A 25,679-nucleotide genomic window follows, 5' to 3' on the forward strand; every position below is an offset into this window, starting at 1 on the left:
AGCTAGATTATGGGTCACTTGGTTGGCTTTTTTCTTGCTAAACTCATCCTAAACTTTGGATAACAACTCTAGACCATGGGTGTAAATTATGTTGGAATTAAAATATCTTGTATTTAATATATGATTTTGTAGTTGTTCATTATGCATGAAAATGGTATAATTAATCATTTTTTGTATTTTTTCAAATTATTATTTTAATTTTTGAAATCTCGTTTTTTTAAATAATATTTTACTAATACACATGATGATTTTTTTCTTCATATTATCGATATTGATAAAGTACTAAGTAAACATGAGATCAAATTTCTCGAACAAGCTCTAGTGAGTAAAAAAAGTAATTGAAAGGGGAAGCGTTATTAGATATTGCCAATAAAGTTATTTATGAAAATTAATTATTGATAAAAAATGGTACTAATATCATTATATTGTCATATAAATTTTTTCATTTTTCTTCAGTGAAAGGATGTTCTCTTGTATATTTATGAATAATTTTGAAAGTTTGTCAATAAAGTACCAATATATTGTTGCTTTGGGTTCAAATTTTTTAAACAAATTTTAGAAACAAGTTCAGGAGATGAAAAAAATGTAATATGAGAAATTATATTAATGATGATTAATCAGGTTTTTAGTAGGGATTGATCTTTGATAAAAGTTGGTAAATATTTGTATCAATAACAAGATGGTCCAAAATTACTACCGATAAAATTAAAAAAAAATCATGTGAAAATTTCTTTCAGTATTCTGTTTCTTAGCTCCTTAGATATTTAAAATTAAAATATTTTATATATTAAAAAAATATTACGTAGCACATATTCATTTTTAAGAAAATAAGAGTGTATATTTTAAAATAAAGAAGTAAAAAGTGTTATTCAAATATCAAAAAATGTGTTTCACTCTTTTATTTTAATCAATATGCAAATAATTATAAGACATGGTAAATTATTATTTACTAAACAGTGACGGCTTGTATTTGTTTTGATGTTTATTTTTTGTTATTTGTTTGCATTTTGAATACTTTTTAAAATTAAAATGCATATTTTAAAAAACTCATAATATTTATATGTTTTTTATTTAAAAAAGACAATATTTCAATATCTTTTCAAAAGTAAAAAATAATACTCCATCTTCTAAAAATTTATAAAAAATAAGTGCACGACATCATAAGTTTAAGCATAATAACTAATTCTTAAAATATTTGTTTTTTTTTTTAAAAAATGCCATAAAAATCATACCATCTCGCTCCAACTTGCTTTATTGTAATTAAGGTCTTTTTGTTTCGTTCTAAAATCCCATAAACCCTCCCAGACCTGACCTGGGAGTGAAGTGGCTCCATTAAATTAAAGAAAATATAAATATTCGTATGATTCTCCAGATCTGTTAATCCACCTTAGGTTGAATTCATCGCCGAGCATCAGATCCGAAATGTCGATCGGAGATGCTTTTCTGTGCTTACTGTTCATCGCTACTTGTTGGATTTCCGCTGCTTCTGCTGATTCCATCTATGGCTGCGGTGGATTTGTCGAGGTAAACTAATTTATTTACGTTTTAACCAGCTTCTGTAGTGAAACACGCAACTGAAAGAATTGAAACACGATTAGTATTACACTTTCTCCTCAGCAACTGCGAGATTGGTTTTCAGGCATTCGGATTGGGATAACAAATGCACGGATCTGAAATTTGTGCTCTAAGTCACTATTCGTTTGTCGTTTTGTGATTTCTGTTTTTCTATTCACATTTATCTATGATGAATTCGGTTGTATATTTTTAGTTTGATATTTGTTTTTTAATTTTTCATTTTTCGCGTTTTTTTTTTGTAATATTCGGTCGATGCTAATCTTTGCTTACAAATTTGAGTTGCCGCAGGCGAGCTCATCGTTGGTGAAGTCGAGGAAACAAACTGATGCCAAATTGGACTATTCCGATGTCACGGTAAGTGCATGTAAAATTCTTTTTTAGTTATTTAATTTATAATTTGTAAATATTTTCATCAACTTACTTGCATTGAATAGTTATTTAGCTAGCCAAAAATATGAGAAAAATCAGTGAATGTCAGTTGTGAACTTAGGATGAGTTTATGTTGACAACTAACGTAAGGGCTTCATTATGTTCTTGGGTCAGTTTCTTTAAACTTATTTGTTGCAATAAGTGTTTATTTTAATAAAATTAGTAGCTTTCTGTTTTTTGGTATGTTTGTTTAAATTGTTTGTGCTTATTTTAAGAAGCAAATCCTATTTGCTTCTTAGAAAAACACTTATATAAAAAACACTTATTTTAAAGTTGCTTTTTTTTAGGTTTAAACAAACTCACCCCTTATCACATGACAGCTTTTGCCATAAATTTGATTGTGAATTATTGGAATAAGCTAAAAGGAGCTTATTTTGATGAGTTGCACCAATAAATTTAGGGTGTGTTTGGGTAAATAACTTAAGACCTTAGATAAACTTCTACATAAACACTAATTAGGAGAAAAAGACAAGAAGATAAAATATATTGAGCTTCTCCCATAAGCTGAAATAAACTTATGTACTTCAGTTTTTGGAAAAGTTAGATGAGAGAGCTTCCATAAAAGTTAAGTGCATAAATTTATTTTAGCTTATGAGAGAAGCTCAATTCATTTTACCTTTTTTATTTTCTTCTCCTGTAAGTGTTTATGAAGTAGTTTATCTAAACAAGGCCTAAGTACTTATTCAGTTAGCTCTTATCACATGAGGGCTTATGCTATAGATTTTACTGCAAAACTTATTAGAATAAGCTTAAAAGAGATGAAAAAGCCGATGAGAGTCGTGCCATTTTCATAAACTCAAATAAGCTCCCCAGAAGTTCTTTCAAATGCCCCTTACTCTACCTTTGACTCCCATTTGATTTTGAACTCTAATTATTTTGCACAATAGTTGTAATGATATTACTGGCTTGGCTTGAAGTTTTCTGTTGAAAAGGGATACTACAGAAAAGCAAGACATGCATAAGACAGCCCCTTCATGTCCTTTTTGGCTTTTTGCTATATACTATTTTGTGGTATTTTACTTGGAGGAGGATGCTGTGTTACACATCCAAGGGAATTCCTGTTTGTTTATTAGGTATGATGCACTTGTTTCAACTTTTCAATGACAATTGATCATTTGTTGTAGGTTGAGCTTCAAACTGTGGATGGACTGGTAAAGGATAGAACACAATGTGCTCCCAATGGATACTATTTTATTCCAGTATATGACAAGGTAAAACTTACTTGAATTTGTGCACATTTAAGTATATTTGGGCAACTTCTGTCTACATAAATACAGAATGACATATATATGCCTTAGATGTGAGTTATTATTCAGTTTTTCTCAATGCAATTATTTTCATTACAGGGTTCCTTTGTAATTAAAATTAATGGACCTCCAGGATGGACATGGGATCCAGAAAAGGTTAGTTATTTCTCAGTTATAATCTGTATGCACAATCTCTCTCTCTGTCTCTCTCATTTTGACATAATCTGAAAGTATTCTTATGAATTCTGACATTTTCTTTGTATTTCCCCCTCTTGTACCTACAGGTTCCTGTGGTTGTTGACAATAATGGTTGCAATGGTAATGAAGATATAAACTTTCGTTTCACAGGGTAGGCTATTTTTTTTTTTTGTTTAACTTTGTGGTTTTTGATTTTGGAGGAACTTATTAAAAGGAATCTTATGGCAAATGATAGTATTCTTGAGAATTTAGTTTTTAACTGGGCCCAATGGCGTCATGTAATCTATGTAACTAACTTCTGGCTGAATAAGGCTATTGTTGTTGTTGCTGTATGACCTGCTGCATCCTTTGCTTGCTTATACTCTAAATTTTGAAATTAACTGCAAAGTTTTGTATATTGTAGATTCACTATATCTGGTAGAGTTGTAGGAGCTGTAGGGGGAGAAAGTTGTTCAGTTAAAAATGGAGGTCCTTCAAATGTAAAAGTTGAACTATTGTCTCTTTCGGGGGATCTTGTCTCTTCAGTCTTGACTTCATCGTCAGGGAGTTACTTGTTTACAAATATAATTCCAGGTAGGGGAGTTTATGTTTACTTTTGGAAAGTTCTTGGGTTTTAACTTTTTTTATTATGTAGGGAGCCTCTTACACTATTGTGGAAATTATAACCACATATAAGTAGTTGTCGTAGATTTATGTATATAGGATCTATATTTATGTGACATGAAGATATGAAGCGTATTGAAAATGCATATGGTTTACAGATAGGTGAAATTGATTTCAAGTTTCCGCCTAAAAAAGATATGATTTAACTAGAAACAAACATGATTAATTGGTTGAGAAGTAGTTGAGGATGAACAAGATTTACTGGAGATGAACAAGATTGTCTAAATAATATTTTGTGCTTTTCAGAATTGTTCTTAAATCCAAAAAAAAAAAAATGGAATGAAAGTTAGTTGGGTAATTATGGATAAAAAGTTTCTCATTCTGCACTTTGCTATGAGTAATGTTGGAAATAGGAGCATTTAATGATGATTACTTTTCCAAGTAGCTTAGTTATTGTGTTTAGTTGAGTTCAATGTATTTTAGTAGTGATATTTTAATTGTTCTCTTGAAAATAGTAGTATTAATTATCTTTGTTATCATTATTATTATAAATAAATAGATCACTTTGCTGAGTGATACATGCTTTAGCAAATTTAGGAAATAAAATCTTTGTTTCCCTCCTCTTACAAGTAATAATACTGTCTAGAATTATGAATTTTGTTGATGTTCTCCATGGGTTTGGTTTAAAATCATTTGTTGCCAATTTTTTCATTATTTGCTATTATCCTACTCAAAATTGTTCAAACAAATGGACACTCCTGATGTAATGTGCAGGAAAATACGAACTACGTGCTTCAAATCCTGATATGAAAGTTGAAGTTAAAGGTTCAACACAGGTTGAAATAATGTGTTTGCTTTCAGCATTTTGCTTTGAGTTCATTCATACCCATTTCTTTTGTCACTCTTTAGTCTCGTAATACATTTAATGAGGTTGCATATTGTGCTTACTATTTTTTAACGTTGTATTTCTCGCAGGTTGAATTGGGCTTTGGAAATGGGGTAGTTGATGATATTTTCTTTGTCCCTGGGTATAGTATCGGTGGATTTGTTGTTGCTCAGGTAATGCTTGTTGAAGTGACAAATTTTAAAATTTCACTTTTCTTTTGTCATTGCTACATCATTTTCTATGTAAAATTGATAGTGTAGTGAAAAGATCCATATACATCTGACATACAACAACCACAACAAAACTTTATCCTACTAGGTGACAATGTCTGTGACCGAAGAAAAAGTAAATTCTTGTTTGCAGCAACTGCTTCATCTATTCACAATTTTATGAGATTGTTAAATGATGCTTCTGTTCTCAATCAGCTTTAACTTCCAAAATAGATTGATGTGGTTTATTTTTTAACTTGACATTTTAATTGAAACCTTTCTCATGTAGTTATGCCTTTCATTTTGGTTCTTCCTTTTCCAGGGAAATCCAATATTAGGAGTTCATATTTTCTTGTATTCAGATGATGTTTCTGAAGTAGAATGTTTGCAAGGTTCTGCTAATGGTCCACGACAAGAAGTTGCTCTCTGTCATGCTGTATCAGATGCTGATGGGAAGTTCACATTCAATTCAATACCTTGTGGTAATTACTTTTGAGTGCTTATTCTGTCATCTACCCCCTTTCGATGTGTCAAAGTGTGTGTGTGTTTCAGCTGAAGTGGAGCTCTTTGAGGAGCTTCTGAAACATGTTATTAACGTCCCATAGGGAGTGTTGAATTTATGGTGTCTATACATTGACAAAAAGGAATATTCTATCCCAGAGCCTTTTGCCATCTTGTTTGTAGTTTGTGCATTTTAACTTTTAAACAAACACTGCCGACTTGCAATTATTTGTATGGAACTTACTTTTAAAAATTCTAGGAACTTCGCCCTTTACATACGTACTGCAATTAGTCTCTCCTTGCTATTGATCATATTAAATTTCACTTCAAATTGGTTTGTGTATTTATGCTTACTTTACAGTTGCTATTCATTTTTTGTAAGGATTGAATATTTATCATTCTGCTTTGATTGAAAATTGCTGCTTCTGGTTACATGCTGCTAGAACCTATTTTGCTTATTTTAGTGCTCGCATTTTTATCAATGTACAGGAAGTTATGAACTTGTGCCCTACTATAAGGGTGAAAATACAGTATTTGATGTTTCACCGCCCAGCGTCTCAGTTAATGTTAAGCATCAGCATGCAACAGTGCCTCAAAAGTTTCAGGTAGATTATATGGATAAAAATGTTTCACATGCTGACCATATTCACTATTTGTTTCCTGTTTAAAAAATTATAAATATTTGGTATGTTTAAACCAGTTTGGCTCAGTAATAATTATTGTATTTGTAATATTACTGATATTTGTCTATTATTTTGGTTACGTGTATGTTATTTTTCTCTCAATTATCTGCTATCAATGTCAATTCTTACAGGTAACTGGATTTTCTGTTGGAGGCTGCGTAGTTGATGGAAATGGCATGGGAGTGGAGGGGGTCAAAATCATAGTTGATGGTCATGAAAGGTCTATTACTGACAATCAAGGATATTACAAGCTTGATCAGGTATTAATATGGGTAAATGTGCTTCAGTTAGCGCATTTATTGGCAATACATTCTATTTTCTTTTTTCAGTCTATGGACTTCAGTTTCTGAATCTTTTGGTCTTGAATTTTCGTTTACTTTTGTCTCAATAATGTTTCTCTCCCTAGTCCCTACTTTTCTTCATTTGGATAATTTGGCTTTTTCTGTCAATCTGAGTATGCTAGAGTTTTTTCAATCTTCCTGGACCTGGATACTAATGAGGGCATAGCTAGGCCAGTGTATTGTTTTTAAACCTCATTTTAGATTGTGCTGATGCTGAGATCATTCAATTGATTGTAGTTTCTTTTACATTTACATTTTATTTTTTTCTCTCTGATTTCTATGTTAAATTTATTAGGTTACATCCACGCACTATACCATAGAGGCCCAAAAGGAGCATTACAAATTCAAGAAACTGGAGAATTATATGGTAAATATATCATAAAAGTTTTAGCAGATTTTTTAGTTCATTATATTTCTCTTTTAGTATGCTGGTGTAAATTTGTTAGATGGTTGAAAGAAGCTTGGAATTTAGACTTGCTACCTATTTTGTAATAATGATAAATGCTGCTGCTTAGCTCTTGTTTCAAACTTTGTTTGCTCACTCAGGTATTGCCAAATATGGCTTCGATAGAAGATATCAATGCCATTTCATACAATCTTTGTGGTTTGGTTAGGATGGCTAGTGGTGATCTGAAAGTGAAGGTATGCATTTCCTCTTCATGTAATTATTTTAGTAACAATTTCATGTTAAAATTAAAGTTGGTCTTTTGATAATATACCAGGTGGCTTTGACTCATGGACCTGATAACGTGAAACCACAAAAGAAGCAAACAGATGAAAATGGAAACTTCTGCTTTGAGGTATGTTAGCTTAGTGGAATAAATCAATCATTTTTTTCCTTTTTGCAATGTTGACAGTGTCTCCTAATATCATGTGGATACTAAATAACAGATTCTACCATATGCTCTGAGAGTGTTAGCTGATTTGATAAGCAGCATGTTACCATCGAATCTATCTAATTTATTGTACTTTTCTATCTTTTGGTCACAAGCTTTGAGAGGAAAGTTCTGAACCTGGGAACTAAAAAAATTTGTGATATACTTTTATGCTTGTCAACAATAGATTTTTTTATCAACTGAATTTGAGATCCCAAAATGCATTAACCATATATTAGCAAAAATCGGAAACTTATAGTTGCAGCTTTAAGCCTATGACATAATTTTTCTAATACTGTCTTTTGTTTGAAAAGTTTGAGTTGAATCTGTTATTAAGGGATTTGGGCTAGATACACGGTATTTTATATCAAATATGTTAGTTGAAATGTAAGGGAAAAAAGGCCAATATTTAGCATCTGCAGTTCATTGAAGAATTTGTGTTTGAAGATGGTTCATAGCTATCCAAATCATGTCTCGAGTTCTCATTTTTTTCAAGTGTTAAAATAATTTTATGGCTTATTTCTTTAATGATGTTTCTAGAGTATCTGCTAAAGTTTGATTGCTCATTTCTTATCACTGATGTGTAAATCGTTTGTTTAATGTCTAGGTTCTTCCTGGTGAATATCACTTGTCAGCCATTGCTGCTACTCCTGAGAATGCTGCTGGACTCATGTTTGCTCCATCGTATATTGATGTCGTGGTCAAAAGTCCCATGTTGAATATTGAATTTTCACAAGTAATTTTTCACCCATATTAGCTATAGGTTATCTTGTATGCTTCTTGGTTCTTTTTTCCTTTTCCCTTCAGTTTTTTATGTATCATGCATGCTGAATTCTTTGGGGGATCAAAATTAGAGTCCTTTATCGACATAGTTGAGCATGAGATGATTAGTCTTATATGGTTGCATGATTTGTTTGGAAATATTAGTATGCAGATGATGTTATATAGCAGTGTGTTTGGATAAAAGAGTTTAAAGAGGGAATGTACTTTTAAGAGGATTTTAATAATAAAATACTATATTTTGGATGTTTAATAAAAGAATATTAAAAATACATTTCCATCAGATAATTTTCCTGGCAGAATGAAGACTTTTGGTTTTGAATGACATCTCATATGGTAGAAATTTAAGATTCCCCAGCTTCAGTGTGTCACTGTAATTGTCAAAGGAGAAAATGATGAGGTATCTCCCAATGCTGTTGAAATGATCGTAGAAGGAGCTACCAATATGGGTGACTCTGTATGCCTTCATTCAGGAGATGATGGGGTTTGAGTTCCTAAAATAAAGAAAGATCAAGTTGCTCTCCTTGCTCCACCATTGTCAATGAGATAAACAACTGGCCTTCGAGTGTTCCCTTTTCCTGTATAGTGTATAGTGTCATCAAGCACAGGTCAAACAAAATGACTGTAAAAATGGTGTTTTCTGTGAGAAATAAACTTCATATCATTCTCAATGATGTTTTCTGTGGCTAGATGTGGGTCATCCATCTATGGTGTTTCTGTCAGTGTGTGGCTAGGTACAGTGAGTGAATGCGATATTATGGTTGTGGCAGATTTCCAAAATTGAATTTCATGTATAATTATCCAAACACTAGGTTTTACAGATGATGGACATTGAACTACTGTGATTTAATTTCATGGTTTTTCAAATTCTTTGAAATTTTAGAACTCTATCCAAACACAACTTAAGATTCTTTTGATAACTTGAGTTTGGACTGGCTTAACTCAGTCCCAAAAGCCAGTTCATGACATGAGGATTGCCCAAGCTTTAATAAGTTTTACCTTGGCCATATCTATAGTTGATGCGAGATTTCGTCACCCCATTTATGCTCTTGACTAGACATTTGGAGTATGAAGATTATAGATTTTTTTTTTATACTGAGAAAGCCACGTGGCCAGGGAGATTGCACTGGATAATCCACGTGGCCTGGTTGATTGCCCTGGGAAATCTGTGGGGCCAAGTTCATTTTTGGACCGCTGACGGTGACCCAATATAAAATCTATAATAGGCCTTGATAACATCTTGAATGTGGGTTGGGCCTAACTCAACTCAAAAAATCAGTTCATGAAGTGAGGATTGCCCAAGTCTTTATTATATTTTGGCCATATTTGTCGATATGGGATCTTAACATATTAGAATAGAATTTCTATCCTGGATTTTATTTATTTATAGATTTCCTACATGGTTGAATTTTTTTTATTTCCTCTAAGCATCTTTTGCTTTTCCATTTTCTTTGGGAATCTTTATGACCTTATCCTCACAAAGACCAGGATATAGGCTCTGATTTTATATTGTTCTATTCTGATTGTGTGCTTTGTGATTGTAGGCTTTGGTCAATATTCATGGTGATGTATCCTGCAAGGAGAAATGTGGTCCGTTTGTATCTGTTACTCTGGTGAGACAGGCTGATAAACATAATGAAGAGAGAAAGACAATTAGCTTGACCACCAAGAGTAGTGAATTTCTGTTTTCAAATGTTATTCCTGGAAAATACAGGCTTGAGGTTGGCCTTTTTTGTTTTTGTATTCCCATTTTATCTAGTTTTTTAAGTAGAATTTCTTTAGTTTTGAGTTTTATTGCCTGCAAATTTCTTTTAAATTTTCCACTACTTCTGGTTCAGTATCAGTTTTTTTCTGGAAAGTTCTGATTCACTTGTTTTTTCCCCACTGTAATAATATTTGTTTTAGGTCAAACATAGTTCCCCTGAATCAGTGACCTTGGAAGATAATTGGTGCTGGGAACAGAGCTTCATAGATGTAAATGTTGGTGCTGAGGACTTAGAAGGAATCCTTTTTGTTCAAAAAGGCTACTGGGTCAATGTTATCTCCACTCACAATGTTGATGGTTACCTGACTCAACCTGATGGGTCAAATGTGAATTTGAAAATTCGGGTACAACAATTATAGTCCATCCTAATATGTCAGTACAATTGCAGCTTCACAAAATTCATTTCTGTTCTTTTGGTCTTATCTGCAGAAAGGTTTCCAGCATATATGTGTAGAACAACCTGGTGTACATGAATTTAGTTTTGTTGACTCATGTATCTTCTTTGGGAGTTCATCAGTGAAAATTAATACATCTGATCAATTGGTATGGAGAATACTGACATCCATGATTATATTTTTCAGTTTCTTCATGTATTATCATATTTGGTTCTTTTGAGGATCTTCTTCCGTAATTTTTTCTTTTTTGTAGCCCATCCATCTAATAGGAGAGAAGTATCTTCTTAATGGACAAATAAATGTGCAGTCTGGCTCACTTGATGCATTGCCTGATAATATAGTTGTTGATATTAAACATGATGGAGCTGGTGTTATTGATTATGCTACAGCCACATTTAAGTCCCATTCAAAAGATCAAATGGAGGCTGCTATATTTGAGTATTCCGTTTGGACCAATCTAGGAGAAAAGCTTACCTTCATTCCTCGCGACTCAAGGTACATCTATCTATTCTAGCTGGCTGTTCAAACAATTTCAGTTATAAGGCTTTTGTAGAAGCAGATTGGATCAAGGGAGGAAAATTGATTGTGTGAATACACAATAGCTACTATCTCAGTACAACTTTGCACATTTTTCCTAGAAAGATTGACTGTGTACAGCTTGTAAAATAATACAATACAGTATAGTGAATTTATACCATTTTATGCTAACTGTGTTCCATGCAAACTATTTCAAAAACTTTATTTTGTACCAATTTGATTTTATGGAGTTACACCCAATTTCTAGAAAAAAGTAGTTATAAATCTTAACATTGTATTATATGCTTCCAGTTTTCCTGTAAGGTTAAACATTTTAGTTAGCTTACCATTTTTTTATGGTTCCACGTTGCTTATTAGTGTTTTGTGCATATAATACACACAATTCTTTGATTCTAGGAAGTTGGGTTTGGTACTCTGTTTTTTTAATACTTTAATTGCTCATATATTTTCTCCTATCCCTTCCCTTCTGTCTCTGTAGCTTTGAAATGAAACTAATTCATGCACTAGAATTTGCCCAATTTATGGTTGACTTGTTCTTGTTTGGTTACAGGAATGATGGGCAGAAGAAACTTTTATTTTATCCTAGAGAACATCAAGTAAGTATCAAAATTAGTTTTTCTACTGATATTTTTGTGGGACTAACTGAGTTTCATTTGCAAAATCCATTTCCTTAGGTATCAGTGACTGATGATAATTGTCAAGTTTATATTCCTACATTTTCTTGTCAACTGGGTGTATATATTGAAGGATCAGTTTCACCTCCTCTTTCTGGCGTCCATATCAGAGTTTTTGCTGCTGGAGATAGCAGCTTTACTACACTTAAAAGTGGTGAATTGGTTCTTGAAACGACCACTGGTATTGATGGTTCCTTTGTGGCAGGTCCTCTGTACGATGATATTGGTTACAATGTTGAGGCTTCAAAGGTAGTCACTTTCTCAGAACAAAAAATAAATACCTTGTTTTAAAAATACTAAAAGCTGAGTCGTGAAATTTCTCTACTTATCTGTGATGTTTATGTTGCTATCTTGTTTCCTTACATTATTTGATTTATTTGTTTCTTGTTGGTATTTGTAGCCTGGATATCATTTAAAACAAGTTGCGCCTCATTCTTTTACTTGTCAGAAGCTTAGTCAAATTTCAGTACACATACATCACAAAGATGATTCTAAAGAGCCCATTCCTTCTGTTCTGTTGTCTTTGAGTGGTGACAATGGTTATAGAAACAACTCAGTATCAGGAGCTGGTGGGACATTCCTGTTTGACAATTTGTTTCCTGGAATGTTTTATTTGCGTCCTGTTTTGAAGGTACTATACTGTAGCTGGACATAACTGTTATTATGTTCTGCATTCTATTGCTTGTCATGTCTTTGACATGCAACTTTTTGTCAATCAGCTCTGGTTCACACGCTACTGCACCTGAAGTTAACAATATCGCTTATTAAGCACCAATACTTGCATTTTCTTGATGTATCCATATCAGATATGTATTTGATACCAATAGTCTTGGATATTTCATTGATACGTATATCACAGCCTTCAAAAAATAGTTATGAGTTGGATGAGACATGAAAGGTGTATAAGATAGAAACGTTGAAGCCTTGTCTTGATGAAAAAGAAATGGAAACTATCCTCTTTAAGGATAATGCTCAAGAAGGGAATGAGATTGGTACTATTCCTATTTGTAGGAAATAGGCAATAATTTATGATGACAATGATATATATATATATATTATTTGAAGAAGTATGCAATAAATATGCTTTATGAATTTTTATACAAATTTAAATATGTATCTGGCATGTATTGCATCCTATATCACCGTATTGGGTAAAGAAAAGGACAACTATTGCATTTCTCTGTCATGTGTAATCATTTTGCTTGCTTATCCAGAATCTTCATGTGTTTCTTTTCAGATTGAGTAGATCACCTCTTTATGCTTGTACTAAATTATTAGTAATTTTCTGCTTGTGTGCAACTCAATAATAAAGGAAGGATATTAGGATAAGAAGTTGAATAGTTTGTAAATATCAGGATTTTTTAGAAATTGATTATTAAAATTATGTTGGTCGTTGCTTAAGCTATATCTTTGCCAACTTCCTTATTCAGTGTATCTTATTATTATATTATGCCCTAGGAGTATGCTTTCTCACCTCCAGCACAGGCAATAGATCTTGGAGCAGGGGAGTTCAAAGAAGTTGTTTTCCAGGCCACACGCGTAGCCTACAGGTTTCATTTCCTATTGATATGATATTTTTGCAGTAATGACAGGCCTAGTTATATTAAATACTTGAGACAGACATACATAAATAGATTGTAATCTGTTTAAAACAAGGACATATCTCATTTAAGAGAAGTGAGAAGGGCCACCACTGGTTTAAATGAGAAACTTTATTCTGAAGCCCTGGGATAAAACCGCCACACATCTGATATAGGTGTGTTGATTGTGGAATTTGGGTGAGAGTGGGAGTGCAACTCACCAGATATTATCTCCATGAAAGTATATTTTTAGTAGTAATGTTACACGTAACACATTCTTTGCATTTTCATGTCATGCTGGTTCTCCTGCACCTATTTTAAATAATCCAGATTTTGCACATACCTCATGTAGTACATAACATTATTTTTTTCTTAAATGCTGAATTGTTTTGTAAATTCCATTTGAATTCGTAGTTGATTTAATAGATTGAATCATATCTATTCAAGTATGCATGATTAAAGTGTAATGTTATACTGGTGAATAGGGCACACAGAAAATATAAAACTGGTGTCCAGAGTAATTGCATACAACCGAAATACCAAACTACAGAGCAAATTGAGCAATGGACATGTTTGCACTATTTATATTTTTTTTACCAAGTGATTATATTAAATTGCTGGACACCCTGTAGCCTTTTCTACCTTTTCATGTGCTTGCACTTTTACACTTGAGCTTACTTTACTCTGGAAGATGCTGAGGTAAATCAACTCTTGCAGTGCTACAGGTATAGTGTCTCTCTTGTCTGGTCAACCCAAAGGAGAAGTTTCGGTTGAAGCCCGGTCAGAGTCAAAAGGCTATTTTGAGGAAACTGTGACAGATTCATCTGGAAATTATCGTCTGAGAGGACTACTGCCTGATACTGACTATGTTGTTAAAGTGGCTAAAAGGGATGTGGGCAGTTCTAATATAGAGCGTGCATCTCCAGATTCTATTGCTGTCAAGGTTAGTTCCCGGTAGCTATCTGCTTTAGATTTGCTGTTCTGCTCTGTTGTAAGCTTGGGTTGATATTCCCAGGTTGGAACTGAGGATATCAAGGGATTGGATTTTATAGTTTTTGAGGAGCCGGAAATGACAATTATAAGTTGCCACGTTGAAGGAAATGGTACAGATGAACTACATAAACACCTGATGGTAGAAATCAGGTCAGCTAGTGACCTAAACAAGATAGAGTCAGTCTTCCCCCTGCCAATTTCAAACTTCTTCCAAGTGAAGGGCTTATCAAAAGGCAGACACCTTCTAAAGCTTCAATCTGGTCTCCCATCAAGCTCGCTTAAATTTGAATCTGATATCATTGAGGTTGACTTGGAGAAAAATGTTCAGATCCATGTTGGTCCAATGAGATACAGGATTGAAGATCAGCTGAAGCAGGTTTCTTCTTTTGTCTCTACCCTTTCTAGTTTTGTCTGCCTTTTTTTTTTCAAAGTTCGCCATGAACTATTTTCTGTTTTCTTCTGTTGCTGCGGCTCATGTATTTTTTATTCTTATCTCTTGTACAATGCAGGAGTTGACTCCGGCACCAGTATTCCCTCTTATAGTTGCATTTCTAGTTGTTGCACTTTTTCTTAGCATGCCAAGGTAAGATTGATATTCCTACTTTTTCATCTTAACTGCAACTTTTGGATTTTATGGTCTTGTATCCTTATTGATCTCCTTCCCCTATCCCTATATGAAGATTGAAGGATTTGTATCAAGCCACGGTAGACATACCCACCCCAGGACTCACTGCGGCTTCAAGAAAAGACGTGAAGAAGCCGCTGTTGCGAAAGAAGACTTATTAAATCTCCTTTCTAACCATAGGAGTCATACGGTAGTATAACTGCTCTTAGAGTCTTAGTTGAGTTACTTTGATAACTTTCACGTTCTCTAATAGGTGTGGATGTTTTTCTTTATTTATCTGGTGGGGCAAAATGCGATAGAATGTAATTAATAATTGTTCCTTCAATTTTAGTATAATGTGATTTTACTTTTTGGCTGAGGAGAAAACGCAAATAGAAGCAATATGTATTTGTTGCTAATGGATTTTTGTTTTATATTTTTGCATCCAAATATATTGAGCTTGAACGTTTTGAGTTTTGACCCTCTTTGGAAGTGCCTGATTTGTTTATCATACAACGAAAGAACTAGGTTATGCAAATTAACTAGGGAATGAATGGAATGGTGCTATTCGCTTAACTGATGAAGCCAATACCGTATTTGATACGAAAATATTTTAGTTCGTTAGTTAAACTTAGATTGGTATTACTACAGAACAATGGATATTACGGAATAAATAAATGGGATGAGACTTCAACTGTCGGTCAAAGGAGAAAACTTCCCTTCTAATATAATTAATTTACAATGTATAAATGGATTATTACTTCTACCAAATTACTAAAGCAATAGCTTATCCATATTTAATGTATGTCAATGTCTAATTTATCGAAATGTAGTCGGAATATGGCCATTGACTTTTGAGCAAAATAAATAGTAATTAGCCTCTTGCAAAACAAAGCAAAATGAGATGAAGTAAAATAATTGTAGCATATAATGATATAAAGAAGGAAACATGTATAAAATCGTAATAGATAGAAATTATATGTATAAAATCCTTAATAACTTTTAAAGGTAGCAATAACAATAATAATTCAGTTAATCTTTTTAAATATTAATGTAATATTTATTGGAACATTTTTAAAACATGTTTTCATCAAATTAATATATCATTATTATATTTACGTTATTATTTCATAAACTTATATAGATATTGCATTACTATTTTTTAGACAACATCCATAATTTCAATGTAATTATATCTGATATACTACTAAATATTTTATATATATATATATATATATATATATATATATATACATATACATATACATTTTAAAAAAAATAACTATAAATTTTAAAAATATATAATTTAAACAAACTCCTACAACACGCAAATCTAAAATCTAGAAAATAACTAAATTACACTCCATACAGCAGTCTAAATTCTGAACTTAATTTGACAACTTCACTTTGATAATAAATTATAAATTCGAGTTTACATGTCTGCGTTGAAAACATTTGTTTCTTAACTTGCCTTATAAAGCTCTTAAATGTTCACTTTAATTTATTCTTCAGCGGTTCAGCCCAATGTTGCCATTTGTTTTGCACTGCATTTTGTTGGTATGCAACCGTCGAATGTAGAGTTGACATTTCTGTTGGAGCCAGTGCGTAGCAACTAGAACCTTCGAGTCATGCGTCTTTAATGCTTGTTATGAAGGCACTCCATTGTTTAAAACGAAGTGGAAGATACAGAAGGCAACCAGATCATAAAATAATCCTTATTATTTAACGTGCATCGTTATTCGTATAACATTTATATATTTATAGAAATAATGAAGAAATATGTCTGGAAATTTAGAAATTATGTACTGATTAATTGTTAAAATAATTTTTATATGTTGATGACAATATTACTATAAACTTTAGTTATTATTGAAATATAAGTTTTCTTGGTTTTATATTTAATGAAATAAATATAAACGAATATAAGAATATCATATTAATTCATCACCGTTTAATTCCGGACTACTGAAAATATTATAGATATATTTTATGATTATGTTTATTAAATTTCTTTTATGATAATAGTAATGTTTTACGTGAATATTATTTTATATATTTCAAACTATTATAAATTTATCTTTTTTTGCTTTATTTAGTAACCGCGGTATTTCTTATAACCTTGTTTCTTTTTTATCTCTAATGTATATTATTAATTTATTAAAAATAATATATATATATATATATAAAGAAGAAGACACACACTTTCTAGAAAATATAAATAAATATACGTTTAAAAATCTCATACATATATTCATCATTTTTCTTTCTTTGCTATCTTTCTCCTCCGTGAATGCTGTGTACACAATGCATGAGGAAGTAAAAAACAAAAAAACAAACAAAAGTTTGATCCAAAAAATGTTTTGGTTGACAATTGCTTTGGAAAAATCATGCAGGCCATGCATGCAAAAAAGTAATAGTGACAAACAAGATATGTCCTTCGATCATGATAAAATGCACGAGCTGGAAATTTAACCAAATGCCCCCCTCCAACTTTCACCCATTTTTGTGCTTCCAGTTTCCATGTATGTTCATTAATTGTTATGCAGATATGTTTAACTTGCTTCTAAATAGTAGAGCTTATGGACAAGTTATTCCTTTTCCCCCAATCTGGTATAGTAAGTTCAGTTTTCTGTTAAATTTATTTGTGTGTAACCTAACATGGGTAGACAGATATGATGGATGTGTGATGTGTCACACCTTGGTTTCCCATGAGCGTAACTTATGACAATATACTTCCTAAATATCCTTCAAGCACCGGTCATGTACTGTGATTAATGCGAAAATTCTCAAATATATCGCCAACTGCAAAGAGACATGGTACTGCTGGAAAGCTTCAATGGACATGGTGGGGCCCTCGCACTAAGGGTTGATGAACTTGCTATTAACGATCGGAGAGTAAACAAAATCCTTAATTTTTTTTTTTAAATGAAACGAGAGTATCAGGGGAACGTTTTATCACGAATAATTTGCTGAAGCTTATAATGGAGAATCAACGGTGCTAATTAAGGGTATCATCATAGAATAATCACTTCAAATTTCATCCAGATAAATGACAGCCCACTATACATACTTATAGGGTGTATTGACACGTATTTTTTTGGGTGTAGATAAACGCATGGCGGCATATGCACCAAATCTGGTTGAGAATTTTAGTGCAATTAGAGGTAACACGCGTGGCCATCAACTATTCATAAAGGCAAGTAGAAATTTCGTGCAACTTTAGTGCTGGTAGACACATAATTGACATCCTATTCTAAACCCATGCTATAAATACCATATGAAACTAACCCATCGAACTACAAGCTTTCGCCAAACTACACATCGTCTTTTTTCCTAACATAATCTCTCTGATATTTTCACTGTCGAACAAATATGGCCCTATTTTCACGTAATGTTACAATGCATATCATTTTACTGATGATGATAATCATTGGGACAATAGAAGGACGAAAAGTTCAAAATTGTGGTAGTATAAGAAATGGTGGAGGAGCTGGGGGAGGCTTTAATAGTGATAAGAATGGTAGTCAAAGTGGGGGGAGTGGAAACAATATTGGTATAGGTGGAGGAGGAGGTGGAAGTGTTGGAGCAGGTGGAGGCCTAGGAGGAGGTGTTGGTGGAGGAGGTGCTAGAGCTGGTGGAGATGTAGGTGCAGGAGGAAGTGTAGGTGTTGGTGGAGGTGGAGGAGGTGCCATAGGTGGTGGAGGAGGAGCTGGAGGAGGAGGCACTGGAATTGGTGAAGGTGCAGGAGGAGGTGGAGGTGTTGGTCTTGGCGCAGGTGGAGGTGTTGGTGGTGGTGGAAGTATAGGTGCAGGAGGAGGTGGAGGTGCGGGTGCAAGAGGAGGTGTGGGAGGAGGTGGAGGTGTTGGTCTTGGCACAGGTGGAGGTGCTGGAATTGGTGGAAGTGGAGGTGCAGGGGTTGGTGTCGGTGGTGGTGGAAGTGGAGGTACAGGAGAAGGTGGAGGTGCAGGGTTTGGTGCTGGTGCTGGAGGAGGTGTTGGTGGAAGTGGAGGTGCTGGTCTTGGAACAGGTGGAGGTGTTGGAGGAGGTGCTAGATCTGGTGGAGATGTAGGTGCAGGAGGAAATGTAGGTGTTGGTGGAGGTGGAGGAGGAGCCATAGGTGGTGGTGGAGGAGGAGGAGTTGGAGGTGGAGGAGGAGGTGCTGGAATTGGTGGAGGTGGAGGTGCTGGTCTTGGTGCCGGAGGAGGCACTGGAATTGGTGGAGGTGCAGGAGGAGGTGGAGGTGTTGGTCTTGGCGCAGGTGGAGGTGTTGGTGGTGGTGGAAGTATAGGTGCAGGAGGAGGTGCTGGAATTGGTGGAGGTGGAGGTGCTGGTCTTGGTGCAGGAGGAGGCACTGGAATTGGTGGAGGTGCAGGAGGAAGTGGAGGTGCTGGTCTTGGCGCAGGTGGAGGTGTTGGTGGTGGTGGAAGTATAGGTGTAGGAGGAGGTGGAGGTGCGGGTGCAAGAGGAGGTGTGGGAGGAGGTGGAGGTGTTGGTGGTGGTGGAAGTGTAGGTGCAGGAGGAGGTGCTGGAATTGGTGGAGGTGGAGGTGTTGGTAGTGGTGGAAGTATAGGTGGAGGTGGAGGTGTTGGTGGTGGTGGAAGTGTAGGTGCAGGAGGAGGTGCTGGAATTGGTGGAGGTGGAGGTGCTGGTCTTGGTGCAGGAGGAGGCACTGGAATTGGTGGAGGTGCAGGAGGAGGTGGAGGTGCTGGTCTTGGCGCAGGTGGAGGTGCTGGTGGTGGTGGAAGTATAGGTGCAGGAGGAGGTGGAGGTGTTGGTGGTGGTGGAAGTGTAGGTGCAGGAGGAGGTGCTGGAATTGGTGGAGGTGGAGGTGCTGGTCTTGGCACAGGTGGAGGTGTTGGTAGTGGTGGAAGTATAGGTGCAGGTGGTGGTGGAGGTGGAGGTGTAGGTGCAGGAGGAGGTGGAGGTGCGGGTGCAAGAGGAGGTGTTGGTCTTGGCACAGGTGGAGGTGTTGGTGGTGGTGGAAGTGTAGGTGCTGGAATTGGTGGAGGTGGAGGTGCTGGTCTTGGTGCAGGAGGAGGCATTGGAATTGGTGGAGGTGGAGGTGCTGGTCTCGGCGCAGGTGGAGGTGTTGGTGGTGGTGGAAGTATAGGTGCAGGAGGAGGTGGAGGAGGTGTAGGTGCAGGAGGAGGTGGAGGTGTTGGTCTTGGCACAGGTGGAGGTGCTGGAATTGGTGGAAGTAGAGGTGTAGGGGTTGGTGCCGGTGCTGGAGGAGGTGTTGGTGGAAGTGGAGGTGCTGGTCTTGGAACAGGTGGAGGTGCAGGTGGTGGTGGTGGAGGTGTAGGTGCAGGAGGAGGTGGAGGTGGAGGTGCGGGAGGAGGTGTAGGAGGAGGAGGAGGTGGAGGTGTTGGTGTCGATGGAGGTGTGGGAAGAGGTGGAGGTGCAGGAGTAGGTGTCGGTGGTAGTGGAAGTGGAGGTGTTGGGGTTGGTGTTGGTGGTGGTGGAAATGTAGGTGCACGAGGAGGTGGAGGCAGAAATGTTGACACAGGTGGAGGTGCTGGAATTGGTGGAGGTGGAAGTGCAGGGGTTGGTGCCGGTGGTGGTGGAAGTGTAGGTGCAGGAGGAGGTGGAGGTGCAAGGGTTGGTGCTAGTGATGGAGGAAGTGCCAGAGTTGGTGGAGGTGTAAGTGCAGGAGGAGGGGCAGGAGTTGGTTCAAGTGGTGGAGGAGTGGGTGCATGAGGAGGTGTTGGAATTGGTGGATAAGGCAACATAAGAATATGTGTTTAAAATGTTATAATAAGTGCAAAAAGAAGGGGGAAATGATATTAATCAAGTGATTGATGGAGTTGAAAGTTTTTAGTAAGTTTAATAATGCTATCATAATTTTGTATAATTAAAAGTATGGAAGTAGTATAAGTAATTATAGTACCGGTATTGGGTGTAACAATAATTATAGATTATTTTATGATTCAAGTTTAGTTGTTATAAAAGAAAATTAAGATCATATGTATTGTGATAGAAATTTCATGTATGTTATATTTATAAGAATAATTATAAGACAATAAAAATGTCTTTTTTATATTTATGACACATTATATTATAGGCATATATTTCTTTTGTAGGATATTGGTATGAAGTGGTTTTTGTTGGAAGTAATGATTAATCTTCGTCTAGAATAATAAGTGTAAATATGGTAGACATTTTTTCTCTATGTGATTTATTTCATATCCAAAGTTCAGGCCATTTTTTAATCTTAAACTACTCTATTAAAGAATAAAAAGTATTATTACTTGTGTAAATCATTATTAATACAGGCATTCATATTGAACAAGAGTCTCGTAAAATAAAAGGTAAATTATATTTCAATACATTATAATATATTATCTGATTAAAAGCCTTGCTAATAAAATTCATTGGAGAAAATCATGACAAAGAAAAAAAAAGTACAAAGCATATTTATTTCTTCTCCCTTACACTTAATCATCTTTTAAGACAACAATGTCTACTTCATATACTAGTTGTTCAAATCTCTTACTTTGACATAAACTTTGTAAAAAGATTTGATAGATTCTTATACGAATAAACTCATTAAAATTATGAATAAAAAATGATTTATCGTATGAAATTTGTTTATTATTTAATGAGAACTCAAATGTTGTTTATTGTTTAATGTGAATTATAAATGGTCTAAGATTTGTTATATTCATTCTTTTGAAGATTATGAATGAAAAATAATATTAGTAAAAAATGTTTTATTCATCTCATTTATCTTTCTTTTAATTAAGAAGTACATGTATTTTATCTTCAGATCATGAATATAATTCTTCGTAAAAGTAAATCACAAATTTCTATCGTATGTTGAATCTTATATTTCAACCAAAATGCATTCTCCATTTGTCCCAGGTAATACTAAAATTTTTGCGTGATTAAATGACTTGGTTATGATGATTTGTTTCATAGACCTTATGAAATAATTCTGCCACCACGGCACCACATGTAAACAAATATAATTTTTGTAATTTACCATTTTGAGAATCTAAAATACAACTTGCATATGCGTAACCACTTAAATCTAACTTAAAATATTTGAATAAAACAAGGCTTGTATCCATGTACCTCTAATATAACTATAAGAATGGTTGCGCTGGGCTCAATTCCAATTCCAATGTTATTGTGTAGGGGAAGAGTTACGTTTAACTAATAAATTGATAACAATTATAGTACGTAAGGTATGACATAGTTTCATTTTTTTTTATCAAATAAAAAAAATATTCACCCATTCTATTCGACCAATTAATCTAAACTATCTTAAGAATTGAGAGATATAGTCTCGTATGAATTACACAATTGACCTCAATCGAGAGATATAATCAATCACACAATTGACCTCTGTGTTGAAACCCATTCTCTAGCAAATCGCACTATGAAGAACCGCCCATAGAACATGCATAATCAAAATTTCTCAAATTTATTTATTAATTTAAATAAATAATTACGTCATATAGTAAGTTTTTAATTTTCCTGGTAAATAATAAATACTAATACTAATAAAATGAATAGTAGATTATATGACTTCATTAAATTTTCACCAAACAAAAATGACTTCGTTAAATATGATAACTCATACAACTATTTATTAATCTAAACACTAATTGTAACTGTACTAAAATCCATATATTTATCAGCAAAATTTCTCAACTAATTAACTTGGTTTTCTAACGGTTTTATTATTAAAAGGGTAGATAAAAAATATTAGACGATAAAATGGATGAAAAAATGAGTATTAGAGACAAAGAATGAAAAAAAATGTCGACCCACGTAAGCATTGAACTCATTAATTAAATTTCGCTGACAATTCGTTGCCAGTTTTGGCATATATATATATATATATATTATGTTAGAAAAGATATTTAAGATATTAACTGAAAAATTTATTTGTTTATTTGGTAAATAATTTTTTTAATATTTTCTCATTATTTTTTAGCATATTTTGAAACACTACTTTAAGTAGTATTTTTGTAGAACCCTAACTTTCAGTTTTTTATATTTTCTTTTATTTTTATCCTTAATATATTTATTCATTTTTTTATCTTTTTAAAATAAATCATGATATTATTTTTTATCATTTTATACTTTTCAGTTATTTCAATAATTAATTTTATTGAATACTTTTAATTTAATAAATTAATTTTTTAGTTTTTAAGTAACTTTTTAGTTAATTTTGTTGAACATATATATATATATATATAAATTCTGGTATGATTTTTAAAATGATTATATATTATGGAAGTCAATAAATTTTATCAACAAGAGTTAATATAAATGATAATAACAATTTATGTCTGTTAACCAAATAATTTAGAGATAAAGTATATCAATATAATAGTTATATAAAAAGTCAACTAGTTTTTTATGCATGATAATCTATGGTTGAATTGAATGACAGGGGAAAAAAACTTTTTAAAAAATTATCAATGATTAAAAATAACATTAATTGTATCATAATGTAAATTCTTTATCATAAATTTAAAATATAATTTATATATTAAAAAATTATCATAAATTTTAGTAATATATAAATAATCATTTATTTTTTGTATTAAAAAATATAAAATATTAGTTAAAGACTAAAACTGAAATTTCAATTATATGGGACTTAAACAAAAATTTCAATTTTATGGAAATTACAATGAAATTTGAAAAAAAAAATAATAATTAGAAACTAAACCTGTCATATGTCATGCATCTCACATAAATTGTGGGATGGTCATCAGTTAGAACTAGGCAACTACCCTTTTAAAAATTAATAATAGGAATTACTTACATTTTATTTATTTATTTACAGGAGGGCCTACAGGCCCCAATAGAAACTACACAGTAATGTCCAAAAAATACACTCTCCTGATTACTTGGAGAAGGGGAGTGGATAAACAAAGAAGAAGAATAGATATAGTCTCAAAAATTAAAAAAGGGTTGGACACTACCCCCATGAACCTTTACTTTTGAGCCTATCGAATTCGGGTTGGGCCTACTCTAAGGCCTAGCCTTTGGATGGGCCTGAACTTTCAGGCAACAAAGAAGTTGGGGATTTGTGCTGGACTTTTGTTAAAAGTAAAACCGTCCCGGAAACAAGAGACACATGCATTTGCAGGAACCTATTCTCTAGAATATTCATAAAAAGATATTGAAAATTGAAAAATCAGTGGCCAACTTTTTTTAAGGTTGTACGAGAAAGAATGAAGAAAATTTTGTCTACATTTTAAATCTGTGAGAGTTGCGTGTAATTTTTCTATTCTATACATCAACCCAATGACCCCAATGAATGATCTAAATAACGTCTAAAGTTCTTGGTTTGAGTCTATGGTATTGGCATGTGGTATTTAATTTTAAGAACTAATTTTAAAAATCATATGGCAGTAATAGGTATTGAAATAAGAGTAATATTAAAATGATAAAATTATAACTAGTGCAATTTTATCTGTTTCTCTAATAATAAATATGATATTTTTTAATTATATTTTCGTTTGGCTCCACTCAATTCATTATAAGGTTAATTCTGGAGTTTCGCTTACATAAAGTCCAATCCTTTGTTGTAGAAAAAAAAAATCCAATTCATTGGGATAACTCAATAGGTAGACTTGACGAATAAGTACAACAATGCCTTAGCCCATGCTCATATGCAATCCGGACATCAGGTTAAGTAATTTACTTTTGTCTTTCTTTTTTTGACAATTCACTCTTCTCTAATTAATAGGTACATTTTACATACTTTCTAGTTTATATGCAATTAGCAAAAAAAAATATTTCTTTCAATTATCTTCTTTTAACTTTTATCTATATACTTAATTTTTTAAACCACTCCTTTTAATTTAGAAATAATTACACTCACATTTTCTCAAATTATACATAATATTTTTTTATTCCTACATTATCCTCCGTTATGTTTGAAAACATATTATCTTATATGTTACATTAACATTTTAACACGTTCTTGATGTTGTAAAAATATTACACTGAAATTCGTTATAACTTATAACCATATAAAAATTAATATTTATCCTAATAATCCTACACAACATACAAACCAAAATTTTACATGTTCAATTCAATGGCCTAAAATGGAATTAGTGAATTACCCATATGGTCATATGCGGAACCACGGTACTACAAATGCACGTGCATGCTTGCTAAAGCCTAAAAAGGATGGAAACAAAGGCAACTAATGTTAGAAGATATTAATTTTGATGAATTTCTCCGGATGCAAAGTTTTTGCTGACACCCTGTAGGCCTGTACACTGCAAGGAAATGCTATTTTAATTTTAATAAAATACACAAAGTTTCATTTAATAATATAAAAGCTATATAAAAAAAACACGTTAAAATATAGGCTGCTGCCATCTTTTAAATATAATGTTATATCCTTCTACAAACTCTCCTACTATTTTATACATAAAATAATTACTATATAAAGAAAATAAAATATTAATGAAAATTTGTTACAAGAAGATGTAAAATTATTATTCTTCTTTTTATCCCCTGCATGACTGCAGCATCTAAACTAGTCTATGGTCAAAGTTTCAGAAAGTTGAAAGTTGTAGAACATGTTCATTTTTATTTATTTGTCGTGTGCTGTTTTGTTTGCTTCACATGTTACACCTTCTAGATTGTAAAAGGAAAGCAAACGTGATACACTAGTAGTGAAAGAAAAAGGTGATTGTGTGCAATTCATCGACAGATAAAAAAGAAGAAGAAGAAGGAATGGGACCAAAAAGAAGAAGAAGAAGGAATGGGACCGGAGCAAAGATTAGAATATATACAATTGCAGTTGTGGATTGTGATTAAATTA

At 33.4% G+C, this 25,679-nt stretch overlaps 2 protein-coding genes across 2 annotated transcripts; both read left to right on the forward strand.

Moving 5' to 3' along the window:
• The first annotated feature begins 1,272 nt into the window (after positions 1-1,272).
• Positions 1,273-15,355, forward strand: LOC114407438 (nodal modulator 1-like). The gene is made up of 27 exons (XM_028370534.1): positions 1,273-1,524; positions 1,864-1,929; positions 3,129-3,215; positions 3,351-3,407; positions 3,536-3,600; positions 3,853-4,022; positions 4,827-4,888; positions 5,028-5,111; positions 5,470-5,629; positions 6,138-6,253; positions 6,463-6,591; positions 6,968-7,039; positions 7,219-7,314; positions 7,395-7,472; positions 8,155-8,283; positions 9,872-10,048; positions 10,233-10,436; positions 10,522-10,635; positions 10,741-10,982; positions 11,575-11,620; positions 11,699-11,947; positions 12,099-12,329; positions 13,157-13,248; positions 13,996-14,221; positions 14,294-14,647; positions 14,781-14,854; positions 14,952-15,355. The coding sequence occupies exons 1-27, from the start codon at positions 1,423-1,425 to the stop codon at positions 15,055-15,057; spliced, it is 3,588 nt and encodes a 1,195-aa protein (XP_028226335.1). The 5' UTR covers positions 1,273-1,422; the 3' UTR covers positions 15,058-15,355.
• Positions 15,356-18,295: 2,940 nt separating this feature from the next.
• Positions 18,296-20,572, forward strand: LOC114405320 (glycine-rich cell wall structural protein 1.8-like). Its single transcript, XM_028367908.1, has one exon. The coding sequence runs from the start codon at positions 18,296-18,298 to the stop codon at positions 20,570-20,572; it is 2,277 nt and encodes a 758-aa protein (XP_028223709.1).
• Positions 20,573-25,679: the final 5,107 nt, after the last annotated feature.

Source organism: Glycine soja, chromosome 3, assembly GCF_004193775.1.
Source record: "Glycine soja cultivar W05 chromosome 3, ASM419377v2, whole genome shotgun sequence".
Taxonomy (NCBI): domain Eukaryota; kingdom Viridiplantae; phylum Streptophyta; class Magnoliopsida; order Fabales; family Fabaceae; genus Glycine; species Glycine soja.